This window comes from Bos taurus, chromosome 14 (genome assembly GCF_002263795.3).
Source record: "Bos taurus isolate L1 Dominette 01449 registration number 42190680 breed Hereford chromosome 14, ARS-UCD2.0, whole genome shotgun sequence".
Taxonomy (NCBI): domain Eukaryota; kingdom Metazoa; phylum Chordata; class Mammalia; order Artiodactyla; family Bovidae; genus Bos; species Bos taurus.
In genome coordinates this window covers 33,783,309-33,808,981 of record NC_037341.1, presented here as the reverse complement: position 1 = coordinate 33,808,981, position 25,673 = coordinate 33,783,309, and the positions used below count along the sequence as shown (strand labels likewise).

Genomic DNA, 25,673 nt, shown 5'->3' with positions numbered 1-25,673 from the left:
CAGGAGACTTGGTTTGATCCCTGTAGCCTGGCCGGCTACAGTCTATAGGGTCGCAAAAGAGTCAGACATGACTTAGGGACTAACTAACAACAACACAAATATACTGTTAGTAACAAAACTAATGGTTAATGAGAAAAGTTAATCCCAGTTTTGTTTTTTTTTTTTAATCCTCCATATATAAACACAAATAAAAGTTTGGTGTTTTTAAAAAAATAGTGGAGGTAGAGAATAAACCAAACCGTTGATCAGTTTCACCTCTGCAGAGTAGGGATGAGGGGTGGGTGGGGATTTTCACATTTATTTTTATCAATATCTCTAAACTATGTAAACAGGCAAGCTTATAATTCAAAACACATTTTAAAAAATATTTTAAAATCTAGAATCTTTGCAGAACAAGACTTATAAGGTTCACCTTGAGAAGGTTAAATTAAAGCTACAACCAGTGAGCAACTGCACTAAAAAATGGTCCCTTGAGGACCTAACATCCAGGGACCACCCAAATACAGGCTCATCAGTCTTTAAATCCTAGGGTGAGGTCTGGGAGGAAGGAAGACACAGTAAATGAGGGAGGTCGTGGGGGTCCTGGGATGTGCTTGCCTCCGGAAGGAAGAATTTATTCTGCATTTCCAAGTACAATATCCTCCCCAGAGGCTCCTTGGACAAGATCCGACGGATACCTTTCGCCTATCAGCCAAGATCTTAAGAACCCAAGTGAGGCAGAGAGTCTAGAACCAGGAGCGGAAGGAAATCCTGGGCTCCTTGTCACCCTAGCCCTGTTGAGGAAACCACACACCGCCCACCTCTCCGATCGTCCCGGCGACTGCGAAATGAGTCAGGACCCAGGGCTGCGCGGGCGACACCAACCGCGTCGCGCTGGCGAGGTGATCTGGCCCCGAATGTGGGCGTGGCAGGCGGCTTGGAGAAGCAGCCGGGCGCGCACAGCCCGCGCCCTGGAAGACCCGGGGCCCTGAGCTAGCCTTCCTCCCCACCCCACCCCTCGCCCCCCGCACTGCCTCGCGTGCGGCGAAGGCTACAAGGTCAGGTCCCCGGGGCTCGAGGAGAGGGCGCCAGCCGCATCGTGGCTGCTTTGGTAAGTGGGGTGGGTCACGGAGGAAGCCCTGCTCCGCCGCAGGCCTCCTCTCTCTCCACCGACTTTAGGACCTCTGGTGGCCTCTCTCGGCCGGATGGATGCCGCCTCCTTTCCTTCCCTCCAGGTTTAGTGACACAGTGGAGGCCAAGCCGTGCATTAGGATCTCCGTCTCTCCTTCCAGCCCGCACCGCTGCGCTCAGGCTCTCCCCATTTTGCCAAGAGGAAGCCGCGGCTGGGGCGGCGAGAAACCTGACCCAAGGTCACCGGGACTGACCAAGGTTTCCCCCACCCTAGATGCTTCCTCGTGTGAATGTGAATGGGTCTAAGTGTTTCTTTCTTTCCCTCAATAGCCGGCGAGAAGAATAAAAATGCGGCCTTTGAGCGCCGGGTTTGGGTCTGAAAAGCCCCGCGCGTCGGAGGTGGCGTGCCTTCCCCGGGGGTAGAGACCGCCGGGCGGCGCGCGGGCCGGTTCTCCGACAGTGAAAGATGCTGGAGAAGTAAAAAGCCCCCGAGAGGGTTCAACAATCTCCCCCGCCCCCCAAACCTTGGGAGCGGCACGGGCCCCGAGCCCACCCGGATCTGAGCCCTGATGGGGCGATGCCCGCTCCCCACGAGGTGTCAGGGACAAATGTCCATCCGGTCCTAGGGGTTGGACGCCGCTTTCGGCCAGCCTCGGCTCATGGCAACTGGAAGCCGAGAGTCATGGGCGCGACCCCGGGACTCGAGTCCCAGCCTGTAAGGGCGCGAGTGTAGGTGGATGTGAGCGCAGAGGGGCCTGCCTGGGGACCCTGGCCACACTTGCCCACGGTTATTGCTCCTAGGAGAAGACTCTTTAGAGTCCCCTGGATTGCAATCAATCCTAAAGGAAATCCTAAAGAAAATCAACCCTGAACAGTCACTGGAAGGACTGATGCTGAAGCTGAAGCTCCAATACTTACACCTGATGTGAAGAGCCGACTTATTGGAAAAGGCCCTGATGCTGGGAAAGATTGAGGGCAGGAGAAGGAGGCAACAGAGGAAGGGATGGTTGGATGGTATAACCTACTCAATGGACTTGAGTTTGAGCAAACTCCAGGAGATAGTGATGGACAAGGAAGCCTGGTGTGCTGCAGTCCGTGGAGTCACAGAGTCGGACTCGACTAAGCGACTGAACAACAACAACGGTCAGCCTGGAGCTGCACCGGTGCCCGCCCCAGAAAGCTGTCGGCGAGAGCTCTCCGCCGGGGTCCCGGGGAGGTTTGGAGAAGTGAAGAGTTAAGTGCGCGACCCCCTGGGAGCGGGGCGCGCCCAGCGCCGGCCAATGGCCGCGGTGGGCGGGGAGGAGCCGCGCCCCTTGGACCCGCGTGGACCGCGGCCCTTCCCCACCCTAGCGCTCTCCGGTCCCGCTGCCCCGCCCGCCAGCTGCCCTCTTAAACCCGACTCAGCCCTGCGGGCCCGCCCGAAGCCTACGGATCCTGAACCCGCGCCGCCCCTCCGTGGACCAGGGGTGCCCGCTCGCCCGGCTGCGCGCTCTCCAAGGTGGGTGCGGAGCCCCGCGTGCAGCTGTGGCCCGGGGCTGCCGCCCGCCGGGGTGGTCGGGAAGCACAGGCAATAGTCTCTGGCGCAATTCGTTCTGAGGAGTCGTTTTGCCTTCTCGGAGTTTGTTTTTGTTTTTGTTTTTTTAACTCGCTTAAGCGGCTTTCAACCCCAACTCGAAGGTCCTCGGGGTGAGCCCAGCGCCTTTGGGGAGTCTCAGAAGGGGACGCGTAGATGCCTTCGTCGTGGCTGACCTCTTTTCCTGACCCCGTGTTCTTTAATTTCTGAGTCACGACCCCGCTTGGTTTCCTTATTGGGCTCATTGATCTTGCCCTCGAGACCAGCCTGCCCTGAAGGGGCCCCAGTCTCCAGGCTTGGTGAACTTCTGTCCATTAAAACGCTGTCCTTTTCGGGTGGGGGCGGCAGCGGCGCTGGGGCCGGAGCCAGTTCTCTCCCACCTGACCTGGGGCTCGTCGTCTCCTGCTCCCGAGAGGCCACCCCAGGATCCCTAAGTTCCCAGGCGAGGTGGCGAGTTTCGCAAGGGACCTGGGGAATGTGGCGGGACTCGGCGCACGTGAGGAGCCCACGCTGGCTCCGGAGTTGAGAGGGGAGCCGAAAATGGCACTCACTTCCTCCATCTCCTCCTCTTCGTAGCCGGGACCGCCGGGGTCCTCGGGGTCAGACCCGGGCCTCGCAGCGAAGCGGCCTCCCGGGACCTGAAGCCGGGCTAGGGGAGCGCGACTCCTACGCAATCCGACCGGGCTTTCGGCCCTGTCCTTTCTGCTAGAGACCCGGGAGCGCCCGAAGCTGCCGCCTGCCCCCAGGCGCGGTCTAGCACTCGGCCCCCGCCCCGGCGAGAGGGGAGGTCCTGCGGCTCCGACCCACCCTGGAAAAGAGGGTGTGGAGGACAGAGAAGAGGGCGGAGGAGGGAACTTGAAGCGAATTTTGCAGGAACCGGGTTTGGGGCGGGCGTCGAGCGTGGGTGTTGGAGACGAGCGCTGCCCGGTCAAGGTGTGTCTGTAGAGGGAGCGCGAAGCGACACTTACCCGGAACTCGGTGTCGGACAGAATCCCGGCAGATTTTCGTTTTTATTTTGTTTGGGAGTTTGGGCGGTGTTTTTAATTGCTGTTTTTGTTTCGTTTGCCGGGTAGGTCTTGAGGAATCGAAGTGGGAAGTTTATCTAATGTCCTTGGACTCGGGCGGGGGAGGCTGGGCGCGCAGGAGCCGGCTTGCAGCGCCCAGCGCCCCTCACCGGGCCGCCCTTGCTTTTCCGCAGACCCGCCGAGCGCCGTGGCCCGGGGATGGCCCTGCGGCCGCCGGGGGAGGCCGGCCCCCAGGACAAGGGATGCTACCCTCCCGACTGGCTCCAGGGCAGCCCCCAACACCTGGCCGCCTACTACACGCCTTTCCCGCCCTACGGCCACTACGGGAACACCCTGACCGCGGCAGAGGAGGGCTTCCAGCCTTTCCGGCCCCTGGAAGCCCTGGCAGCGTCCCCGGCTCTGCCCCCCTTCGGCTTCCGGACCGCGCCTCCCTTGCTAAGCCAGGGCCTGGCCCTCCCGAGGGAGCCGCTATGCGACCTGCCCTGGTACAGCAAGCTGCCGACCTGGTACCCTGTTCCCCACCTCCCCAGGGAGGTGCCGCACTTCCAGAACAGCAGTCGTGAGTTTACCGGCGCCGCCAGCGAGGACTTGGCACACACCGCCGGCCGGAGCGACGGTGGCCAGTGTTGGGGACCTGAGATTTTCGTTCCGCCGCCCCCCGTGGATGCTTCGTTGTTACCTGAGAGGCCGAAGCCCTCGCAGCTGTTATCGGGGTCCCCCAGCGAGCCCTCTGAGGATGGCCCCAAACTCGTGAACCGAAAAGGGAAGGCTTCTCGCCGCTACCACTTCACCCAAGAAGACCTGCACTTGGTTCTGTACGGGGTCATCCCCAGCCCGCAGCACTCAGCCCGCCTGCAGCACGCGATCTCGGGCCTCCTGATCCCCACCGATAGCGCCGGTAAAGGCGGGCCCCATAATGCGGGAGTCGGGGGCAACTGGAAGAGAGGTGGGAGCAGGAGGCGGAAGGGGCGCTTCTAGGTGGATCCCAGGCAGTGCGAGTGCTGAAGGGGAGGGTGTGTGCTTCCATCAGAAGATAGAGCTGGGGAGGCCAGGCTAACCTCCGAAACCCTACCCGCATGACTCTTAAGGTTGTTTTGCTTCCCCGGTGCCAATGCAGGGGACGCGTGTTCCATCCCTGAATGGGGAAGAACGCCTGGAGAAGGCAATGACAACCCACTCCAGTATTCTTGCCTGGAGAATCCCATGGACGGAGGAGCCTGGCGGGCTACAGTCCATAGGGTCGCCGAGTCAGACACGACTTAACGATTAAACAAGGTTGTCTTAAGAGAAATGGCTCATGCTGTGTGTGGGCTGATCAGGTGGGCTCAGGTTCTCCCAGGATGCCCAAGGTGTCTCAGTGAGAGCCAGCTGCCATCCACTCTGGGAGTCTCCCTCCAGCCATCTGACCTTGGTCAAAATCAGCATTACCTCTGATTCTCCAGTTCCTTGAATTTGCTAACAGGGGTTAATTACCACCTAACCAGCTAGGGTCCTTTTGAGTCTAAAATGAGACACTGCATATGTAAAAGGAACCGGAAGCCTCGAAGGGTCAAATGGTAAGCTCTAGAGAATGAGGAGGAAGACACGTTTTATAATACCTTTTATTTAAAAAATAAGAGTTTAATCCTGTCTTTTTCTAGGGGCTGATTCTCTTCCTCAGACTCTGGATAACGACTCCCTTCAGCTACCAGAAGGTAGGCAGGGCTCCTGGCTTGGATTTTTTTTTTTATTTAATGGCGGTAAACACAGTAGGTTTCTTCACTGGCTTTCTTTCCTGCCCTGGGTCTCCTGCTAGGTCTCTGCCTCCAGCAGACGAAGTTTGGTGAAGTCGCACATTTTGGGGTGTTCTGCAGTAGTCTTGTGGCCAAAGGAGTCAGGTTTGGGCCCTTTCAGGGTAAAGTGGTCAACACCAGCGAAGTCAAGACACACGGAGACAATTCCCTGATGTGGGAGGTAAATTTGTTTCTTATGGGTTGTCGGAAAGTGGGGAGGAGGGTCGCTGGGGATGAAGCCTGGCCTCTGCCCCTCTGGGAGAGGGGACCCTCTCAGCAGTACTCAGCTGTCTAGTGCTGTCTATTTTGCAACATAAAGAGAAAAGTAGGCAACTGCAGAGCCGCTAGGGATAGCACCTCCACATGGAGTCTGTGTATCTTTTCAGTGCCTTAAGGCATTTTCATATGAAGATTAGCCCCAGAATACAAAGAGCCAATACCCTGGGTTATATTTACAGACAAAACAAATACTTTAAATATTACCATGTGATGCTAAGAATATGTCCAAAAGGACAAAGACCAGATTTAAAATTTTTTGATATCATTTGTCTAATGGGGATTTTTAAAAACAGCTATTCTTAACTCTGTATGAGGCATGATGGTAGGACTGCAGTATGTCAGACTGTATCAGATTATCCTCCCTTGCCCTGAATTTTGAGGAATACACTTTAGGAAAATAATCTGAAATCCAGACTTCCCAGAATCTGTTTGTAACACCAAAGCATCAAAGACTGCAGAATTACTCACTGGAGAGAAAGAATTAAATTATATCTCCATCAATACACACGAAAACTCATTTGAGATAAAATACCAAACAAATTGGTTGTCTTGAACTGATAGAATTAAATGTAACCTCCTGTTCCCTTTGCTTCTGTTTATGAAGTTAATATATGCTCACCCTAGAAACTTGGGAATCAAGAGGTGATAAAAGTAGAAACCTTTTAAAAATGTCACACCACCTAGACAGATATCTTTCAGCTGATAAATCCATTTAGGCTTAATAATATTGATAATAAATATATTCAAAGAGATCAAGCGTGAGATTTGAATTGTACATTTTTAATATGTAAATTTATTTTCTATGTCAAACCAAAAGAAAAATAAAAGATACATTTCTAAAGTTTGTTTGATTCCATTTAGATCTTTGAAGATGGTCAGTTGAGCCACTTTATTGATGGAAAAGGAGGTGCAGGGAACTGGATGTCCTATGTCAACTGTGCCCGTTTCCCGTCGGAGCAGAACCTGGTGGCAGTACAATGTCAAGGGCAGATCTTCTACGAGAGCTGCAAGGAGATCTACCAGAACCAGGAGCTCCTCGTGTGGTACGGAGATTGCTATGAGAAGTTTCTGGACATTCCCGTGAGCCTGCAGGTTCTCAAGCAGGGGAAGCAGGCATCTGGGTCCTCTGAAGGTGAGTGCACACCTTTGCCTCACCCAGTGAGGTCCTCTTGGTCGAAGGACTGGGCTCTTTGCCCAGACCAGCACCTTCCTGCAGCTTCTCCACTTGCTTGTGGAACTTCTGCCTCCCAGCTCTAATGTAGAACCCCGAACTCAAGGGCGTCTCTAGCCACATGAGTCTTGCCAGCTGGAGGACGATGCCCTCCTCTTCCCAAAGCTGCTGACGCTACTGCTGTTCACCAGGATACCTTTATCTTCTACCCTTTCACCCGCTCCCAGAGAATAAAATAAAAGTGAAATAAATGGATGCAACCTCTGCCTTAGATGAGCCAGCTTCTGATTCATCTCTGCAGAGGCTCACACAACTCAGGAAGTCACTGTTTTTTCATTAAATTTTTTTTTTTTTTTAATTAAGCTTCTTATTTTGTATTGGAGTATGACCGATTAGATCTTCCCTGGTGGCTCAGTGGTAAAGAATCTGCCTGCAATGCAGGAGACACGGGTTCAATCCCTGAGTTGGGAAGATTCCCAGGAGAAGGAAATGGCAACCCACTCCAGTATTCTTGCCTGAAAAATCCCCTTCACAGTCCATGGGGTTGAAAAGAGCTGGACACAACTCAGTGACTAAACAGCAACAGCATGGCTGATTAACAACCTCATGATAGTCTCAGGTGGACAGCAAAGGGTCTCAGCCATACGCAGAGCACTGCTTTTCAAATGGTGGCTTGCAATATGTTAATAGGGTGGGAAATCAGTTTGGTGGTAGAGATCAGCATTAAAGAAGAAAAAAGAATAAGAATAAAATAGAACAGAAAATATTGATATGAATCTCACTTAAGCATTGTTTGGTGAGGCTTTTGTTTCACATGGATGTGTGTGAACCGGGTCTCAAATAGAAAATGTTTTTCTTACTGGGTCTCAGTCCACTTAGAGGAGCATGGAGCTAGACTCTTGCTCTCCAGTTTTAGTGTTGTGTTAACATGTGGGGCCCTTTCGGAAGGTGCAGATTCTCATTCCAGGATGGGAGATTTTGCATTTCTATCAAGCTACTAGGGGATGCTGCTGCTGCTGCTGCTGTTCCCTGGACCAGATTTCAGTAGCAGGGAGCTGGAGGACCATCAACCCACTCGCTGGGGATTTGCATTTTAAAAAAGCTCTCTGGGCGGTTGATTTTTATAACCACAAAAGCCTGGGAACCAGTCATCTCATACGTGGGACCAGACAAATGCAAATTAATATGTGAACCAGGTAGAAGACCATCCTGTTCTGTTAGGATAGATGTCATAAGCAGCAGGTAAAAGAGAATGTGAATTGCATTCATCACACTGCAGTGATGGTCTGCATGCATGTCTCCCCTGCTAGACTGAAACCCTTCAGGGCTGGAGACAACTGTAAACACCTTAATAGCTCCTGCTCTGAATTCCTTCTGTATTGAAGGAAGGTGGAAGACTAGACTAGATTGGGGAAAACTGCTTAGGGATGTGGTGAATTAAGGGATGAGTTTTGGGCTTCCCAGGTGGCCCATTGGTGAAGAATCTGCCTACCAATGCAGGAGACTCAAATTCCATCCCCAGGTCAGGAAGATCCCCTGGAGTAGGAAATGGCAACCCACTCTAGTATTCCTGCCTGGAAAATTTCAGGGAGAGAGGAACCTGGAGGGCTACAGTTCATGGGATAGCAGAGAGACACGATTAAGCATGCACGCATGCTCACCACAGTTTAGGCAGGGAAAGGCAAGACAATCCAGGCTTGGGGATATAGTGAAGCCAAGGGCAAGGATGTGTTCACCAGGGATTAAGAGGTGAACAATGAACAGTCTCTTTCTAGAGGCCAAATAATGAGGGGTTGTTGAACTGTCTTCTCAGTACCCCAGCTTATGGATGGTGTGGGGATGAGGGTGAGGGGTGAGATGGCAGAATTCTCTGGGGTCTGGACTTCACAGTTGCCCCGTAGTTGGCACCAAACCAAGCCTTTTTAGTCACTTCCCAAGAGGTACCAAGCACTGCTGAAATAGAAGTGCCAAATGGATTTGAGAAAGATACATGCTTGACAACTCACAAAATAGAATCATTATCTTTTTGAAAAGGTATTCAGCACTATGTATCAGAGCTATTAAAATGTTCATAACCTTTGATGTATCAGTAATACTCTTCTGGAAATTTGTCTTTAGGAAATACTCCAATAGGAAAAGCTTTGTCCATAGGGATTTTTAATACAGCATCATTCCTTTTTGTGAAAAGTCACAAACAAATGCCCAATAGTAGAATAATTATTAAGTAAATCATAAGCACCAGGGATAAGGGCTTACCATGGTCAGTGGGGTGGGGAGAAACACCAGCAGGTGTAGTACCTGGTGTAGTACCCACCTGTACTACACTTCTTTCTTTTTTTAAATATTTATTTGGCTTCACTGGGTCATAGTTGTGGCATGCAGGTTCTTTAGCAGAACTTGGGATCTAATGCCTTCACCTAGGGACCGAACCCAGGTCCCTGGCATTGGAAGCATAGAGTCCTAGCCACTGGACCACCAGGGAAGTCGCTGTGTTACACTTCTGAACCAAATTACATCTGGATAAGTTCATGGCTTTCTGTTAGGAAGAATGGTTGAGAATAGAATTAAAAGAAATGAAAAATCAACATTCTTCTGTCCTCTCAGAAGAAAGTTTTTGTGTTTTATCCAAACCTTTTCTTGAGACTTGGTAGGAGCCTTCCCCTTTAAGGTGTTGAGTGGGAGGGAAGGGCCCTATGTGGGCGGGTTATCTAGAGTTTGCAAACCTAGAGTTTGCAAAGTTTGCAAACCCTCAGTGTGTTTTGGGTGGGGGGCAGGGGGTGGTGGTGAGGGTGGGGAATGTGTAGATAGTTCTTAGTCACTACCCAACTCTATCTAAAGAGTTGTCTAGGTGGCAAACCCGCAGAGTGTGTGTTTTGGGCGGGGGGTGGGGAATGTGTAGATAGTTCTTAATCACTACCAAACTCTATCTAAAGAGTTGTCTAGGTGGGGCAGAAAGCATCATTTTCAGTTTCAGGAAACCATTTGGCTGAAAAAAATTGAAATGGGATGGAGGAGGAAGGAAAGGAAACAGGACAAAATTAGGTTAAGATAAAATTTCCAAGAACCTGAGCTGAAAACGTAGGCGGCTGAAGCCTAATTAGTAAGGGTGCTGTGTCATTTCTGCCTAAGTGGTGGTTCTTATGCAAATTGACTATTGTGCCCCTATTCTGAATTTTGGTGTGCCTTAGGGCTTTAATTTGTAAAGACTCGCTGACCCTGTCTTGTAGACAACCCCCTTCCCACCCCGGAAGCTGGAAGGCCAGGTATTTCTAACCAATGAAAATTCTAGCTTCGAGCAAAAACCGTCCTAGCAGGGAGGTTCTGAGAGCATTAGCACCTCAATGAAAGCGGTAGACGAGACTGAGCAATGGATCGTCCTGGGGCTGGTGGCTGCCTTCCTGCTTATTTACTTAATAAATGAAATGATTTCTTTCCTTGGCCACCTGTTAAATGTGCCTAGCATGCAGTTGTTGACTAACAAAGCCCCCAGTGGATAGCTTTCCTGCTTCCCCAAGCTGACTAAAAAACTTCCACCTACACACTCTTGCATGTACTCAGTCTTGGCTACTCTCTGCCTCCCTGGAGCAGAGGCAGTGAGGTTTCATTGATGCATTCATAAGCAAAACCACTTGATCCTCTGGAATCCAGAGTGTCCTCAGCAGGAACGCTTTTGTAGGTGGCCCCGGTCCTTCCCCTTCCCACCCCACCACATAGACACCCCTGAGCCTGGCATCTCTTCTGCTAGATTTGGCTGCACCTTCTCTAACCTCTCCCCAACCTCTCTCCTCCTCTGATGAAAACGGAGTTACCTTCCTCAGTCTTGTCTGTCGCTCAGTGATAGAGTCACTTGTTGGTTTGAATTCAGTGTCAGGGTTAAATTAATCATGATAATCCCATGTTTTAGTTCTGGAATCTTCCCCGAAAGCTCAGAGAAATGCATTGTTAGCTAAAAGGGTACCTAAGTCTTTGTAAGTGAGGTCCAATGGAGCAGCACTTAATGAAGCCTGGGAAGAAGCTCTGGGTGCCCATCAAGGCCCCCAAAGGGTGAACTGCTTGAACTTGTAGCTCAGTCTGATCTGAAAAGCACAAATACAGTAGGTATTCGGTACATGAACCTTGTAACACAGGCCAGTTAGGAAGTAACTATAAGACTGACTTGCTCATAAATAGGGCTGGAGGAAGGGTGTCTTCAATAAATATATTTCAGGAACAAAAAGGAAAAGGAACCTAGAGATTAAGACATTGAAGAGACATAGTAACTGTGGACAGCATGTGGACTTTGAATCCTACGCTGAACCAACTGACTGAAAAATAAACAAACATAAGTGCGTGTATATGTATTATAAACAAATATATATGTGTTTCTATCTATTAAGGAATAAGGTTTTGACAATTAGGTATGACAGTGGCTTTATGGTTATGCTTTTCAAAAAGTTGTTATCAGGGACTTGCCTGGCAGTCCAGTGGTTAAGACTGCACTTCCTCTGCAGGGGATGCGAGTTCGATCCCTAGTTGGAGAACTAAGATCCCACATGCCACCCTGCTCCCCAAGAAAGTCATTATCCATTAAAGATTGTGGGCTGAGGTGTTGATGAAACAAGTGAGAAATCGGTATTAAAAATAATCTGTTGGGGGAAGTGATGTGAGTCAGTCACTGTCAAAGCCTGGTGTTTGGGCCCAAGAGGGTTTATTCTATTATTTTGACTTTGGTATTTGTTTAAAAGTTTTTGTAATAAAAGGTTGTAAAAGACGGTCCTAAAGAAAGTAAGAATGTGGGAAGATAGCTGACCAAGCCACTTTTCCCCCTGTGTTTGACAGAGTCTGCGGAAGGGTACAGGTGTGAAAGATGTGGCAAAGTATTTACCTACAAATATTACAGAGACAAGCATCTAAAGTACACGCCTTGTGTGGACAAGGGTGACAGGAAATTTCCCTGTTCTTTATGCAAACGATCCTTTGAGAAGAGAGACCGGCTCCGGATCCACATCCTTCACGTTCATGAGAAGCATCGGCCTCACAAGGTAAGAGTTAGGGCAGTGACCCATCTCTCTCTAGCAGTCTGCTTTCAGGCTTTTTCCCCAAACCCCTGGGTGCACCCCGAGGGCCTCCTGGGTGCAAGTTACTGGGATGGGAGGATGGGACAGGGTCTCTGAAGGAAGTGGCAGTGCTGTGAAAGGGCAGACATGGACCCAATGTGATGGTCCATGGACCAAGACATGATGCCTGAGTGTTGAAGCTGGCGGATGCATGGTAGACAGGGGCAGAAGACGGTGTCTTTCTACATGTGGGCCATGAAAGGCCTCATAGACAGGTGGCCGTGAGCAGAACCTAGGACTGAGGAAGTGTCTGGTTTATTTGGAGGTGGAGTTGACTGGGGGTTGCGGGAAGGGTTGAGACATCCCAGTTGAGAAAGACCTTGGCCTGTGGTTTTAGGTAACCACACCTTGTTCCATAATGTGTTCAGGCTTTTTTTTTTTTTAACGTTTTATTGAAGCATAGTTTGGTTTACAATGTTGTATTAATTTCTGCCGTACAGCAAAGTGACTCAGTTATACACATACATACATTTGTTTTCATATTATTTTCCATTATGGTTTATCACAGGATATTAAATATAGTTCCCCTTGCCATACAGTAGGACTGTGTTGTCTATCTGTCCTATATACACTAGGTTGCATCAGCTATTCCCAAACTCCCAATCCTTCCCTTCCCCACCCTCTTCTCCGTTGGCAACCATAAGGACCTCTGTGTCTGTGAGCCTGTTTCTGTTTTGTAGATAACTTCGTTTGTGTCATATTTTAGATTCCACATAGTAGTGACATCATATGGTATTTGTCTTCCGCTTTCTGACTTTCTTTGCTTAGTATGATAATCTCTAGGTCCAATGTGCAGGCATACTGATAGTTACAGGCATGGTCCAAAGGATGGGTGGCTTTTGTGCCATGCCAGGGACTTTGTAAGGAAGAAAGAAACACTGGTGCATTGGGGAGCCATTGTCTACCATTCTGGATATGTGGTGGCTCTGCCAGACTTGGTGCAAGAAAGTGCTGACTACCACTGGTCTTAATTAGGATAAAGAGGATGGGGCTTGGGTACAGACCGACAGATTCAGATTAGGCTTCAGTGCTGTCAGGACTCCTGCCAGCCCCACTCTTCATTTGAAGAAATAAAACTGCTCTTGTCTCTCCCCTTCTGTTCACAGTGAAGCTCCTGGAAATATCACAATCACTGTTATATACAGCTGTAAAATCTGAGTATTTTTACAATGATCTCAAATTGTTTTTGTAAATCTAAGAAATTTTAAATTATTAAGACAGTGAAATCATTTCTCACCTTTTGTTGTTTGGTTGCTCAGTCATGTCCAACTCTTTGCAACCCCATAGACTGCAGCACACCAGGCTTCCCTGTCCTCCACTATTTTCCGGAGTTTGCTCAAACTCATGTCCTTTGAGTCAATGATAGCATCCAACCATCCCATCCTCTGTTGCCCCCTTCTCCTCCTGCTGCCCTCAATCTTTCCCAGCATTAGCATCAGGGTCTTTTCCAACGAGTCTGCTGTTTGCATCAGGTGGCCAAAGTACTGGAGCTTCAGCTTTAGCATTAGTCCATCCAGTGAATATTCAGGGTTGATTTCCATTAGGATTGACTGGTTTGATGTCCTTGCAGTCCAAGGGACTCTCAAGTCTTCTCCAGCATCACAATTCAAAAGCATCAGTTCTTTGGTGCTCAGCCTTCTTTATTCTCAGCTATAGATTGGCAGAGTAAAAAGTTATACTGTCCAGTATTCTACATGTAAATCAATAGGGAATTGGTTATGTAAAGTTTGGCTTATTAAGCACAAACAAGTTGTAAAATATGTGTGGAATGATGTCACTTAGAAAATCATGTACACTGTATATAATGTTTACATATAAATGGAAACACAATTGGAAAGAAGCCATTAAACTCCAGTCTTTCTGGGAGTATGATAGAGAATAAAGCCAAGCATGATTTTTATGTCTTCACTTGGTAAACTTAAAATTTTATTTTTTATCTGCAGTTTTTTAACATGAGAAAACAATATACACTAGAGATAAAAAGAAAACAAAAACCACTAGATATGTTATGGCCCAAAGTTATTTTAGGTATAATTTTTTTCTATATGTGTATGTATTTTTAATACGCTTGGGGTCATACTGATGTTATGTACTTAAAAATCTACTGTTTTGTGCATTTCCCCCCAGCATGGCTGCAGTGAACAATATTATCTATAAATCACTCTGTTTTTCATTTCTGATTATTTCTTTGGGGTACAGTCCTAGAAGTAGAAAGATTGAGTCAAAGGTACAATTTTAAGGCACTTGAATTAAGGTACCACACACCTTTCCAAACAGTCCAACCAGCTGGGCTTGCAGTGTGTGTAGTCAGTAACCCCAAGTCTCCCACAATATTATCCTTCTTATGTTCACATTTTTATAGATGAAAAATGGTATCTTGCTTGGCTTTGCATCTTTGTTATTTATGAGGTTTACATTTTATTAAAATATATTTTCTGAGACCTCCCCTGGTGGTTCAGCGATTAAGATAAAGAGTAATCTAAAAAATAAAATAAGATATATTTTCTTGGCTAGTTTGTATTTGTCTTGTGGTTTGTCAGTTTATGTCTGAAATTTTAACAGAGTGTGTTCAATGTTTCTTTTCTCTTTCCTTCCTTTTTTTTTCACCCCTGCCTGCTTTGTAGTCAGTAAAAGACAAAGTATTCTTTCCGTCTGAAGGCACAGAGCCTAAGCTCAGAGGAATTCTCCTGCACTTTCGGGGTTTCTTTTTCAGCCTGCAGAATCTTAGTTCCCCAAATAGGGACTGAACCCCTACCCCTGCTGTGGAAGCTTGGAGTCCTCACCACCAGGGAAGGCCCTCTCTTGTACTTTCCTTGGCTATTATCTATCTTCCATTTTTGTTCTCTTCCTTTAGCCAAATGTTAGGTTGAATCCACTTCTTTGTATTCATTAACCTTTACTTTTTTTCATCAGCATTCTCTGAGAGTTCTCAACCTTCATTTTTATGTCATGTTTCAGTCTTTAGCAGTCAGCTGAGCCTGTTGACTACAGCATTTCATTCTGTACCTTTTCATTGGTTATTTTTAATTTCCAAGAACAGGTTCATGTTCTAATTGCTTCCCTTTCATTTAAAATTGATCTGTTCTTTTTGCAATGATAACTTCAACATCTGACTATTTTTGCTTTAGTAATGACAGTATGGGCTTCCCTTGTGGCTCAGCTGCAATGCGGGAGATCTGGGTTCCATCCCTGGGTTGGGAAGATCTCCTGGAGAAGGGAAAGGCTACCCACTCCAGTATTATAGTCTTAGAGAATTCCCTGGACTGTGTAGTTCATGGGGTCACAGATTTGGACACAACTGAGCGACCTTCACTTTCAATGACAATACATGCTCCTTATTCAAACTTCAAGTAGTAAAGAAAAATTAGAGAAGATTTTTAAAATCCACCCCCAAATCCCATCATCTAAAAATACCTAGGTTCATTTGCAGAGACGTGGATAGACCTAGAGACCGTCAAACAGAGTGAAGTAAGTCGGAAAGAGAAAAACAGACATAATATCGCTTATATGTGGAATCTAGAAAAATGGTTCAGATAAACCTATTTTTGTAAAGCAGACATGGATACAGTCCACCCCTCTTCCGCCTTTGGTATGTATACTTTGGTATACACCACTATGTATAAAATAGATACTCATGAAAACCTACTGTGTAGCACAGGGAACTCAGTGCTTTGGGGTGACCTAAATGGGAAAGAAATCCAAAAAAGAGGATGTGTGTGTATACACACACACACACACACACACACACACACACACACGTGTGACTGATTCATATTGCTGTACAGCAGAAACTAACACAACAGTGTAAAGCAACTCTACTCCAATAAAAATTGTTAAAATAAAGTTAAATAAATAAAAATAGCCAGGCTCCCATGTGTGCCCATAAGGACACCTGCGGAAGAGAGTCCAGAAACACAGTAGTTTCTTTTACCTGGTTCAGAATTCCTGAGAAGATTGGACAGGAGTCATCAGAGTCCAGAACACAGAGAAATGACGCGTGCCTGTCGTTCCTATAGCAGGTGGCTATACTGCTTGCTTTCACCGCCCCCCCCCAAATTGCCCGTTTTTTTGTAGGTACATTTTTTGCGTCATCTGTCACCTGTATTGCCACTTGGGTCTACATATCTGTCCCCACTCCCACGAGATTTTTACTCCTTGTCTGTAGCAGAGTGTTGAGAGGTTCTCCATAAATACTTGGTGAATTCATTGCTAAGGGCTTGCAATTTTCTCCCAGCCTTGTGAGAACAGCAGGGCAAGTATTTTACCCATGAGGAAAATTGAGCAAAGACTCCAAGTTTAACTGATTTGTTCTGGTCACACAGCTACCTGTTGACAGAGCAGGACAGAGTCAGGCCTCTGTTACACACCAGGGTTATATATCTAGGCAGCTAGCATCCAAAGACTTTCGAGGAATGGCTTGGAGCCACAGCGCTGAGTAGGCTGTGGACCAGAATGTGGTGTTGGATTCTTCCCCAGAGTCCTGTGACGCCCTCACCCGTCTCAGCTAGACCCTCAGCCTGCATCTGCTCCATCCTCTGCCTACTAATCCTCCCCCACCATCACCACCGCCCGAGATAAACATAATGGCGAAGTTAACTTCCTAGCGGGGAAATGTGGTTTCAACTCTATTTTTCTTTTCTGTCTTAGTGTTCTACATGCGGGAAATGTTTCTCTCAGTCTTCCAGTCTAAACAAACACATGAGAGTCCACTCTGGAGACAGACCCTACCACTGTGTGTATTGTACTAAGGTAAATGGACCTTCTTTTCTTTTGCCCCACCCCACACAGCACACAGCACACCGCACACAGCATGTGGGATCTTAGTTCCCCGACCAGGGATCAATATCACGTCACTGCAGTGGAAGGGCAGAGTCTTAACCACTAAACTGCCGGGGAAGTCTCAGTGGAACCTTCTTTTAAGGAATCTGCCTTGAGCCCTGTTTGGGTGTCCATGGATAAGAACTTATAGAATAAACCCTGGCTTATAATGAGTCCCTGGTAAATCAATTCATCATTAGCCCATCCCCAATTTCCACCCCAGATTATACTCATGTTTGCTTACAATGATCAGATACAACCTACTATTGCCAAATTGGCACTCAAGGCATTTGTTATGAAACGGACCCTAAATTTATAAGATTCCAATGATAACAGACATGAAGTACAGACCGCCTTTTTTTTTTTTTTCAAGTACAGACTCTTAAATTTCGCTAGTCTTGGTTTCCAGAGCACTTTTGCTGAAGTAGCATCTAATCTTGTTAAACAGAATACTAATTTATAAAAATGAAGAGACAAATATATCATGGTTAGGGGTTGCTGGGTTAGGAACAAAAGTTGCTGGGTTAACTTTAAAAATACTAAACCAAAACATCTCATGTCCTCTTTCGATGAGGTACATCTGGGCTGTTCAATGTGTAGTTACCCATTAGCCATATGTGGCTATTTAATTTACTAAAAATGAAATAAAATTGAAAATTTAGTAAGTCGGTGGCACTGGCCACATTTCAAGTGCTCAACAGTCCCACCATTGATGGCTGGCGACCACCACATTGGCATGGACATAACATTTCCATCATTTTAGAAAATCTTATTGGATACACTGGAATCTGCTATTTCTATCATCAAGCCATTTATTTTTTTAAAATATGTAGCCATGAAAGAAATATAGTCTCTATTAGGGTGACTGTTAAGGTTCCAAAAGAGGAATAAAACTACCTGGCTTAGAGAAACGGATACCACCAAAGAAACTGTGTCAATAGAATGGAAATAATCAGTGTAGCAAATTGGAGCTAAGACATAACTAGACAATGTGCAGCTAGCACAGACCTAAGGAGGGTGGCTCTGGATTTGCCTGGACGAGGAATCTATCCTGAGGGATCACTGATCTCCTGCCAGATTTCCAGAGCAGGCTCAAAATATCCCACCGTCCCTCCTCTTCCTGGCGTTCTAATTCTGATTCTCACCTTGAATTTCTGGCTAATCTGGGAATGAGAGATACCCAAAGGGGTGACTCAATGCACTTGGGTCATAAATGAGCTGTTTGATGTTCTGATTTTTTTTTTTTTTTTTTGTAGCTAGTTAGTTAGTTGTTTTTGGCTCTGCTGGGTCTTCGTGGCTGCACAGGCTTTTCTCTAGTTGTGGCAAGCAGGGCCTACTCTCTAGCTGTGGTTCACAGGCTTCTCCTTGCAGTGGCTTCTGTTGTTGCAGAGCACAGGCTCTAGGGCTCATAAGCTTCCGTAGTTGCAGCCCATGGGCTCAATAATTGCAACTTCCAGGCTCTAGAGAACAGGCTCAATAGTTGTGGCACACAGGCTTAGTTATTCCTAGGCATCTGGGATCTTCCCAGACGAGCGATCAAACCTAGTCTCCTGCATTTGGCAGACAGAACTCTACCACTGAGCCGTAGGGAAGCCCTGAGGTTCTGACTTCTAGTTAGACTCCTGTCACCTGAGCTGCTGGAGACTGTCCTAGGCGCCCACACCTTGTGCTCCTTAGTGAGCAGTGGTCCAACCCCACATGGGCCCAGTCCTGAAACTCCAAGGTCACTGGTTTAACCTGGTGTTTTGTATCACTGTCAGCAGACTCCCAAATTGGGGTCATTACATCTCTAATAAATACCTGAAAGTGACAAAGGTCAGAGCAGAGTATTGAAATGAATTAGGAGACAGGGTATAAGTGAGGGAAAGAAACGAAATGGCCATGTAAAAACAGCAAAGCACTTGTAAACCTAAAATAGTAGAACTACTCTGGAAAACTGTTTGGCAGTTTAAGAACTAAACTTGTAACAACCATTCAACCCAGCAATTGCTCTCCTGGGCATTTATCCCAGAGCAGTGAAAGTTTGTGTTCATGCTAAAACCTGTACACAAATATTAATAGCAGCTCATAGAAACCTCAAACTGGAAATAACTCAGATACCGTACCATGGGTAGGTGATTAAACAGACTGGAACATCCACACCATGGAATTCTTCTCAGCTATCAAAATGGGTGAGCTGGGACTTCTCTGGTGTTCCAGTGGTAAAGAATCCACCTGCCAGTGTAGGAGACACGGGAACGATCCCTGATCCAGGAAGATCCCATATGTTGCGGAGCAACTAAGCCTGTGTTCCCGAAATACTGAGCCTGTGCTATATAGCTGAGAAGCCGCACCTAGTGAGCTACGTGCCTCAATTACAAAACCCATGCACCTAAAGCCTGTGCTTCGCAACAAGACTGCAGTGGAAAGCCCGACCACTGCGACTAGGGAGTAGCCCCCCTGCTCCACAACTACAGAAAAGGGCCTCGCAGCAACAAAGACCCAACACAGCCACAAATAAACTAAATGCTTTTTTTTAAATAAAGGATGAGCTGTTGTACCTGAAAGAACTTGTGTGAATCTGCAAAAAAAATTCTGCGGAGAACCGCTGATCCCCAAAGGTTACATATTGTATGCTTCCATGTACATAACATTCTCAAAATAATAAAATTACAGAAATGGAGAAGAGATTAATGGTTGCAATGGCTTAAAAGTAGGTGTGAGGGGGAACTATGTGTGCCTGTCACAGGGTGACATGAGGGTCCTTGTGATGGAAATGTTCTGTTCAGTTCAGTCCGGTTGCTCATTCACATCTGACCCTTTGCAACCTCATGGACTGCAGCATGCCATGTTTCCCTGTCCATCACCAACTCCTGCAGCTTACTCAAACTCATGTCCATTGACTCAGTGATGCCATCCAACTATCTCATCCTCAGTTGTCCCCTTCTCCTCCCACCTTCAATCTTTCCCAGCATCAGGGTCTTTGCCAATGAGTCACTGCTTCACATCAGGTGGCCAAAGTATTGGAGTTTCCGCTTCAGCATCAGTCCTTCCAATGAATATTCAGGAATGATTTCCTTTAGGATGGAATGGCTGGATCTCCTTGCAGTCCAAGGGACTCTCAAGAGTCTTCTCCAACACCACAGTTCAAAAGCATCAATTCTTCGGTGCTCAGCTTTCTTTATAGTATAGTCCAACTCTCACATCCGTACATGACTACTGGAAAAACCACAGCTTTGACTAGATGGACCTTTGTTGGCAAAGTAATGTCTCTGCTTTTTAATACTCTGTCTAGGTTGGTCACAACTTTTTTTCCAAGGAGTATGCATCTTTTAATTTCATGGCTGCAATCACCATCTGCAGTGATTTTGGAACCCCCCCAAAATAAAGTCTCTCACTGTTTCCATTGTTTCCCCATCTATTTGCCATAAAGTGATGGGACTGGATGCCATGATCTTAGTTTTTTGAATGTTAAGTTTTAAGCCAGCTTTTTCACTCTCCTCTTTCACTCTGATCAAGAGGCTCTTTAGTTCCTCTTTACTTTCTGCCATAAGGGTGGCATCATCGTGTATCTGAGGTTATTGATATTTTCTCCTGGCAATCTTGATTCCAGCTTGTGCTTCATTGAGCCCAGCATTTCACATGATGTACTATGCATAGAAGTTGAATAAGCAGGGTGACAATATACAGCCTTAATGTACTCCTTTCCCAATTTGGAACCAGTCTGTTGTTCCTTGTCTGGTTCTAACTTGCTTCTTGACTTGCATACAAATTTCTCAGGAGGAAGGTCAGGTGGTCTGGTATTCCCATCTCTTGAAGCATTTTCCACAGTTTTTTGTGATCTACACTGTCAAAGACTTGAATGTAATCAGTAAAGCAGAAGTAGATGTTTTTCTGGAATTCTCTTGCTTTTTTGATGATCCAGCGGATGTTGGCAATTTGATCTCTGGTTCCTCTGCCTTTCCTAAATCCAGCTTGAACATCTGGAAGTTCTGGGTTCACGTACTTTTGAAGCCTGGCTTGGAGAACTTTGAGCATTACTTTGCTAGTGTGTGAGATGAGTGCAATTGTGTGGTAGTTTGAGCATTCTTTGGCATGCCTTTCTTCGGGATTGGAATGAAAACTGACCTTTTCCAGTCTTGTGGCCACTGCTGAGTTTTCCAAATTTGCTGGTGTATTGAGTGCAGCACTTTCACAGCATTATCTTTTAGGATTTGAAATAACTCAACTGGAATTCTATCAGCTCCACTAGCTTTGTTCGTAGTGATGCTTTCTAAGGCCCACTTGACTTTGCATCCCAAGATGTCTAGCTCTAGGTGAGTGATCACACCATAGTGGTTATCTGGGTCATGAAGATCTTTTTTGTTTAGTTCTTCTGTGTATTCTTGCCTCCTCTTGTTAATATCTTCTGCTTCTGCTAGGTCCATACCATTTCTGTCCTTTATTGTGCCCATCTTAGCATGAAATGTTCCCTTGGTATCTCTAATTTTCTTGACTTTCAATGTCAACATCCTGATTGTGATATTACCCTATAGTTGTAAGATGCAACCATTGGGAAAACTGGGTAAAGGGTACCCAGAATCTCTGTTGTTTCTTCTAACTGCATGTGAATCACTATTACTCTAAAAGTTTAACTAAAAAAAAAAAAGAAAGAAACCAATAAGGTACCCATGTATGCAAAGATAGTGGCCAATGTTAGCAATTCCTTCCATAATGCAGATCATCCTGGAGTGTGATCTCAGTACCATCTGCTTAAATGCAGCTGCCTTCTTACCCAAAAGAGCGTACTCATCAGGTCAACCTGCATTTTTGACTAGACACCCAGACGATCTTAGCCATTGAAGGGCCACTGTTGTAACCAGTGGCATGTCCATCATGTCCTTTTTTATTAAGGCTATTCCTGGTGACCAAGAGTGCCCTATAGCATTAAAATCCAGGATTTGTTGACTGCAGAGAACTAAAGTGTGATATCAGGATCAATGAGGGCTTCTGAGGTGGCTCCGGGGTAAAGGATCCACCTGCCAGTGTAGGAAATGTGGATTCAATCCCTGGGTCATGAAGATCCCCTGGAAGAGGAAATGACAACCATTCTAGTATTCTTGCCTGGAGAATCCCAGGGACAGTGGAGCCTGGTGGGCCACAGTCCATGGGGTTGCAAAAGAGTCAGACACGATTTTTCAAGAAAACAACACCAAGGATCGGTCATAATGAAATTAACTCCTTTGTTTCATTGGTGGATGGCATTTTATTTTTTCCTGTGCTTTCCGTCCTCTGCAGAAATTCACTGCCTCCAGTATACTCCGCACGCATATCAGGCAGCACTCGGGGGAGAAGCCCTTCAAATGCAAGTACTGTGGTAAATCTTTTGCATCGCACGCTGCTCACGACAGCCATGTCCGGCGCTCGCACAGGGAGGATGACGGCTCTCCCTGTAACACCTGTGGGAAGACCTTCTCAGATCAAGAAGCCTTCCACTCCCACATGAAGTCTCATGAAGACTGCTAGCCCTCAGAGAGTCTGAGGACAAGGCCTCTAGATGCGTCTTGATGTTTCTTATGTTCATGGGTATATCTCACAAACCAGTGGCTGTTATATTGAGATGAGAAACAGAATAATGGAACTGACCTACCAGTAGGATTTACCAGATTTATTGTCTGTAGTTTTAACAGCTTTTGCAGGAATGCTTTTTCACAGTTTATAACAAGAATGGAGTTTGGGTGAATGCACCCAGAAGGAGTGAAAGGCTGATGGTTAACAGTGCTTACAGGTCTGGAAACACAGCATCAGCCCTGAAAGGGACCATTTCATTTCAGGGACTAGGAAGCAGAGTCTTTGATTTCTCGATTGAAAAAAAAAAAAAGGAGGATTTTTCTCTACTTTTTGCCTCGACTCCTGATTGTGATATGTCTGTGGCCATCCCCTGTTATATTTCTTAACAAAATAAATTCTTTAAAAATCCATTCAAGCCAGAGCTTCATTAGTATCGTAACTAAGTGTTCAGACATGAACTAAGGTCCCATTTTATTTGAACTCTTTTTTTGGCTGCAGTGAGTCTTCATTGCAGCTCTTAGGCTTAGTTGCCCTGTGGCGTGTGGGATCTTAGTTCCTCCACCAAGTATGGAGCTCATGTCCCCTGCATTGGAAGGTGGATTCTTAACCACTGAACCAGCAGGAAAGTCCCCTGGAATTCACTTTTTAAACCCTTAGTTTCTACCTCTCCCTTGTCAACTGACAAATGTCTGTTAATAGTTTGTTTAGCACCAGAGTTACTTCGGGGACACAGAAGGTACTCATTCACCATCTGTGACCTTTAACAATTGGGGAAGAAAAGTTATTGTTGCTCTTCAGTCTCTAAGTCACGTCCCACTCTTTGCAACCCCATGGACTGCAGCACGCCAGGCTTCCCTGTCCTTCACTCTCTCCCACGGTCTGCTCAAACTCATGTCCATTGACTCGGAGATGCCATCCAACCATCTCATCCTCTGTCACCCCTTTCTCCTCCCACCCTCAATCTTTCCCAGCATCACAGTCTTTTCCAATGAGTGTGCTCTTTGCATCAGGTGGCCAAAGTATCGGAGCTTCAGCATCAGTCCTTCCTGTGAATATTTAGGGTTGATTTCCTTTAGGATTGACTGGTTTGATCTCCTTGCCACCCAAGGGACTTTCAAGAGAAATGTTATTACCAAGTGAAGAATGGCTAAAAATTGCAATAGGCTAAGAAATAAATTAGATTCCCTGGTGGCTCAGACAGTAAAGCGTCTGCCTGCAATGCCAGAGACCCAGGTTCAATCCCTGGGTCGGGAAAATCCCCTGGAGAAGGAAATGGCAACCCACTCCAGTATTCTTGCCTGGAAATCCCATGGACAGAGGAACCTGGTGGGCTACAGTCCATGGGGTCGCAAAGAGTCGGACACGACTGAGCGACTTCACTTTCACTTTCAAGAAATAAATGTATTTATATTGCCCTAGGTTTAAATGTGATTTCATTCCTGATGAAGAGACAACTATAGCGCTTTTGCAGACATTGTCACAAGACTAACGCAAGCTTGTGGAGAGTAATCTTTTCTTGCTTTCTTTTTAAATAATTATTTGTTTTCTTGGCTGTGTCAGGTCTCAGTTGTGAGCAGGCTGAGTTGCTCTTTGGCATGTGGGCTCTTAATTCCCTGACCAGGGAATCAAACCTGTGTCTCCTGCATTGCAAGATGGATTCTTAACCACTGGACCACCAGGGAAGTCCTGAGAATAATCTTTTGTTTTGTTTATTGACTCATGTGGGTCAAAATGGCCAACATCTGTAGACCGTGAAGCCTATGACATGGCAGCACTGAGTTTACCACCGGACGGATAAGGAAATCAAGGAAGAAGGAAGTGGTCCAGCATTTGCCTCTTAAGGGGCAAAACTAGGTTGGCCTGACTCCAAAATCCAGGCTCTTAATGAACTAGTGATGCTCAGCTTATGAACCCTGCTAAGGAAATAGTATTTTTCTATTGACTATGCCCATCCTTCCCTCTTTTGGGGCCAGCAACAGCAAACTTTTAAATACTCAAATGGAAAATGGGAGACCAGAATAAAACTGCATTGTAGGCAAGCATGCTACTAAGCCACCAGGTCATGGCTCTATCGACCATAGGTTTTTCTCCACACTTTATTCATGGTCCACATTTCTTCCAAACGTAAGAGATTTCAATACAGAGCAGATGTCCCTTCAGAGGGGGCTCCCAGCTGCAGCAGAGTCCTTTGAAAAGAGATGTAGCGCACGTGGAAAAAGCAGTGACAGATTTTTCTCTGGGGAATGCTTGGCTGCGGTGAGTGGGTCTGAGTAATTTATCCTAATGGGAGTGTGCCCTGTTGTTTCAGGACTGTGTTAGTTTGTGTTAATTAAGTCAGAACAATGATCATTTGAAAAGATAAGGGGGCTCAGGCCTGTAATTAGGCAGCCTTTCTTTGCCTGCTAGTTCAAAATATATTTCTCGGTCCATATGGATTTGAACATTATTTTAAAACCAAGTAGTAAAGCAAGACATCAGGAACTGGTGTGATGCCAATGTTTTCACTAGTTGAATAATTCAAATTAACTACTCTGTTCTTTGAACTGGAAGAGTAGCAGAGAAAGGTTAAAAAAAAAAATTTCCTCTTTTCTAGCACTAATTCCAAAATGCATGCATGTCAAGTAATACCTTAGTATACAGATCATGCATGCCTACACTAACTGGAATGCTTTGGACCTTTTTTAATTAATCCAAGCTTTTTTCTACAAAGTTTTGGTCATATTGATCACATTACCTATATCACTTTTTGGTTTGGAAAATACAGTCAATTCATAACATCTTCCTATTAGTAATTACCTTAAGCTCTCTTGTGTTTAAAAGTACATCTCAGATTTCTAAAGATAATTTAGATTAGCTTAGAGCAATAAGAATTTTTTTTTAATGGACTAAGAATTAAAGTAGAAGACAAACCACTCCATAGAAAGTATTAAAACTTTCGGTTAACATAATTGTGTTGGCCAAACATTGTTGGAACACAAAGCATATACTATATTTTGGAGTTGGCCAAACTTAGATTTGTGCACCATGTCCCCACTGTATAATCTTGGGCAGGCCACTTAATCTTTAAGGTTTAACAGGCTTATCCATAAAATAAGGTAATAATTATGTTGTAGGGTATTGTGAGAATTAAGTAAAATGAAACAACTTGCTTTCTGTATTATACTTATTAAATCCATTTCTTTTTTCTTAACTTGTCAATGAAGGCAAAAGGGAGACAGAACTATGCAAATTCTATTATAGATAAATATGCTTTCTTTCAGTGGTTCATGGACCAGCTGCATCAGAATTGCCTGGAAATTT

The 25,673-nt window shown here is 46.1% G+C and overlaps 1 protein-coding gene across 1 annotated transcript; it reads left to right on the top strand.

The window, feature by feature from the left end:
• Positions 1-3,906: 3,906 nt before the first annotated feature.
• Positions 3,907-22,328, top strand: PRDM14 (PR/SET domain 14). The gene is made up of 7 exons (NM_001191264.1): positions 3,907-4,606; positions 5,349-5,402; positions 5,504-5,661; positions 6,621-6,891; positions 11,749-11,951; positions 16,674-16,775; positions 22,101-22,328. The coding sequence occupies exons 1-7, from the start codon at positions 3,907-3,909 to the stop codon at positions 22,326-22,328; spliced, it is 1,716 nt and encodes a 571-aa protein (NP_001178193.1).
• Positions 22,329-25,673: the final 3,345 nt, after the last annotated feature.